Genomic DNA, 1,961 nt, shown 5'->3' on the forward strand with positions numbered 1-1,961 from the left:
TATATATATATATAATGGAAAATCCCTTTATTGTCCCTGAATGGGTAAATTGTGGTTTAGAATAAGTGACAGGGTAAAAAAAAATACAAAAATGAAAGAAATGTAAATACTGTGCATCTGCAAAATAAATAATCAATACAGCTGTGGAGAGAAAAAGAGGGAGAGGTGCATATATATATATATATTTGTGTATACCTATATAAAAATGTTTGTGTATATAGTAATAAAATATATAAGGATGTAGGAGTGGCTGTGCTTTGCAACATGCACACATCCAATCAGAATATTCTATTTGTCTTAACCCCACTAAGAATATTTAAATACAATGAAATATTTGTTTTCAGCAACAAAAAAATAAACACAAATCCGTGAAATTTAGTTCAATATTCAGCGAGTTAAAGTAAATGAAAACTGCTCAACACATTATACTGAGTGGAGCCGTCGACCCACCCAAGATGTGAGCGCCCATAGGTGAAAGCGGTGGATGCTCCTACATCACGGTTAATGTTTGGCTAACTGTCAGACTGTAAACTAATGTGCAGCACACTTATTAGCAGCGTATTCACTGAGCTGCGCTGTATTTAAATCAACCTTTTATCTGCCACTCTGTTGTTTGCAGGTTGTTTTTTGAGCCGGTAACGACTCCATGCGGCCACACTTTCTGCAAGAACTGCATTGAGAGGAGTCTGGACCACAACGTGCGCTGTCCACTCTGCAAGCAGCCGCTGCAAGAGGTAAACCCCAGACAGACATCCTAGATATTCTCTACTATGAAATATAAATAATATGCTTTATGATCGTCTCATAAAGATCTTTGCTGCATGCGGAAACCCTGCCGGTGTGTATAAAACAATCAGAGCCTTTTGCTCAGTTTTAATGATTTTCAGTTATTGTTAGCGCTGCACTACAAGACTCCTGTCCTCTAGGTGGCAATAATGCACTTATTTTTTCCATAGTTTGTTCCACAGAAAAGATAATTTTTCATTGGAATTGACAAAATTGACAAAATGTGGATGTCTGAAGAAGCATCATAAGCAAAATGTTTTGTTAATAGCTGTGTTCCAATACTAATCAAATTTTGGAAACTGTGATTACGAAAATTAATTTTCTAAATGGAAACAATGCAATTTTTAAATATTTCACCTTTTTTAAAACAAATTTGTCAATTGTTCTATCTTTAAAAAATATAACTTGATCAGGACTTTTCTAATGCTCAATATTTAACCTTACAAAATACTTAAAATATTAAATATTATGTATGATTACTACTATGGGAAATGACACCCCAGCCCAGTAGATGGCGGTAATAAATAGCCTGTAGACTATGATGTGTTCACTTACGTCATGCGTAAACACAACCTGAGTCACAACCTTCTGCATGGAAACTCTGCCATACTCTTAACTTTTCACCAAACTCATGCATAATGACATTTTGAACAACAAATATATTACAGTAGGTAAAAAGTCCATTTATGAGCCAGCATGGCTAAGTAAAGCTATCACAACCATCTGTAAATTAATAAACCATAATGACAACTTTTTGATGAAATATCAGTGTCCAACAAGGGCGTAGGTTTGATTTGAACTTTGGTAGGGACACTATTGTTCTGATGTCATTGGTCCTATGCAAAAATAAGCTCGTTTTTTTTTTATCCTTGATGTGAAAATCAGGGTGTATTTTGTTTAAAGATAAAAGCAGCCTTTCTTGCTACATTTGTAAAAATGTTATAAGCGCTACACACTCTGGATGTTGTTTATCAGTGTTTGAAGCATCATCGGCTCCAATGAATGACGAATTATCACTTTTTCCCACTTTGGAAAGGTTTGCATTTGTACGGAGCCCCTAAAGGGACATGGAGGGAAAAAATAAACTTTTGCGAGATCCCGCAATACTTTTGCGAGATCCTGCAATAGTTTTGTGAGATCTCGCAAAAGTATTGCGCGATCTCGCAAAAGTATTG

At 35.5% G+C, this 1,961-nt stretch overlaps 1 protein-coding gene across 1 annotated transcript in view; it reads left to right on the forward strand.

Moving 5' to 3' along the window:
* The window catches only part of LOC107086334 (LON peptidase N-terminal domain and RING finger protein 1-like), a 31,839-nt gene that overhangs the window by 17,509 nt on the left and 12,369 nt on the right, over window positions 1-1,961 (forward strand). The window contains exon 8 of the mRNA XM_015377200.1: window positions 620-734. Coding sequence (XP_015232686.1) covers window positions 620-734 — 115 coding nt within the window. The remainder of the gene's footprint in view (window positions 1-619; window positions 735-1,961) is intronic.

The sequence above is a fragment of the Cyprinodon variegatus genome, unplaced genomic scaffold (genome assembly GCF_000732505.1).
Source record: "Cyprinodon variegatus isolate N-32 unplaced genomic scaffold, C_variegatus-1.0 Scaffold148, whole genome shotgun sequence".
NCBI lineage: Eukaryota > Metazoa > Chordata > Actinopteri > Cyprinodontiformes > Cyprinodontidae > Cyprinodon > Cyprinodon variegatus.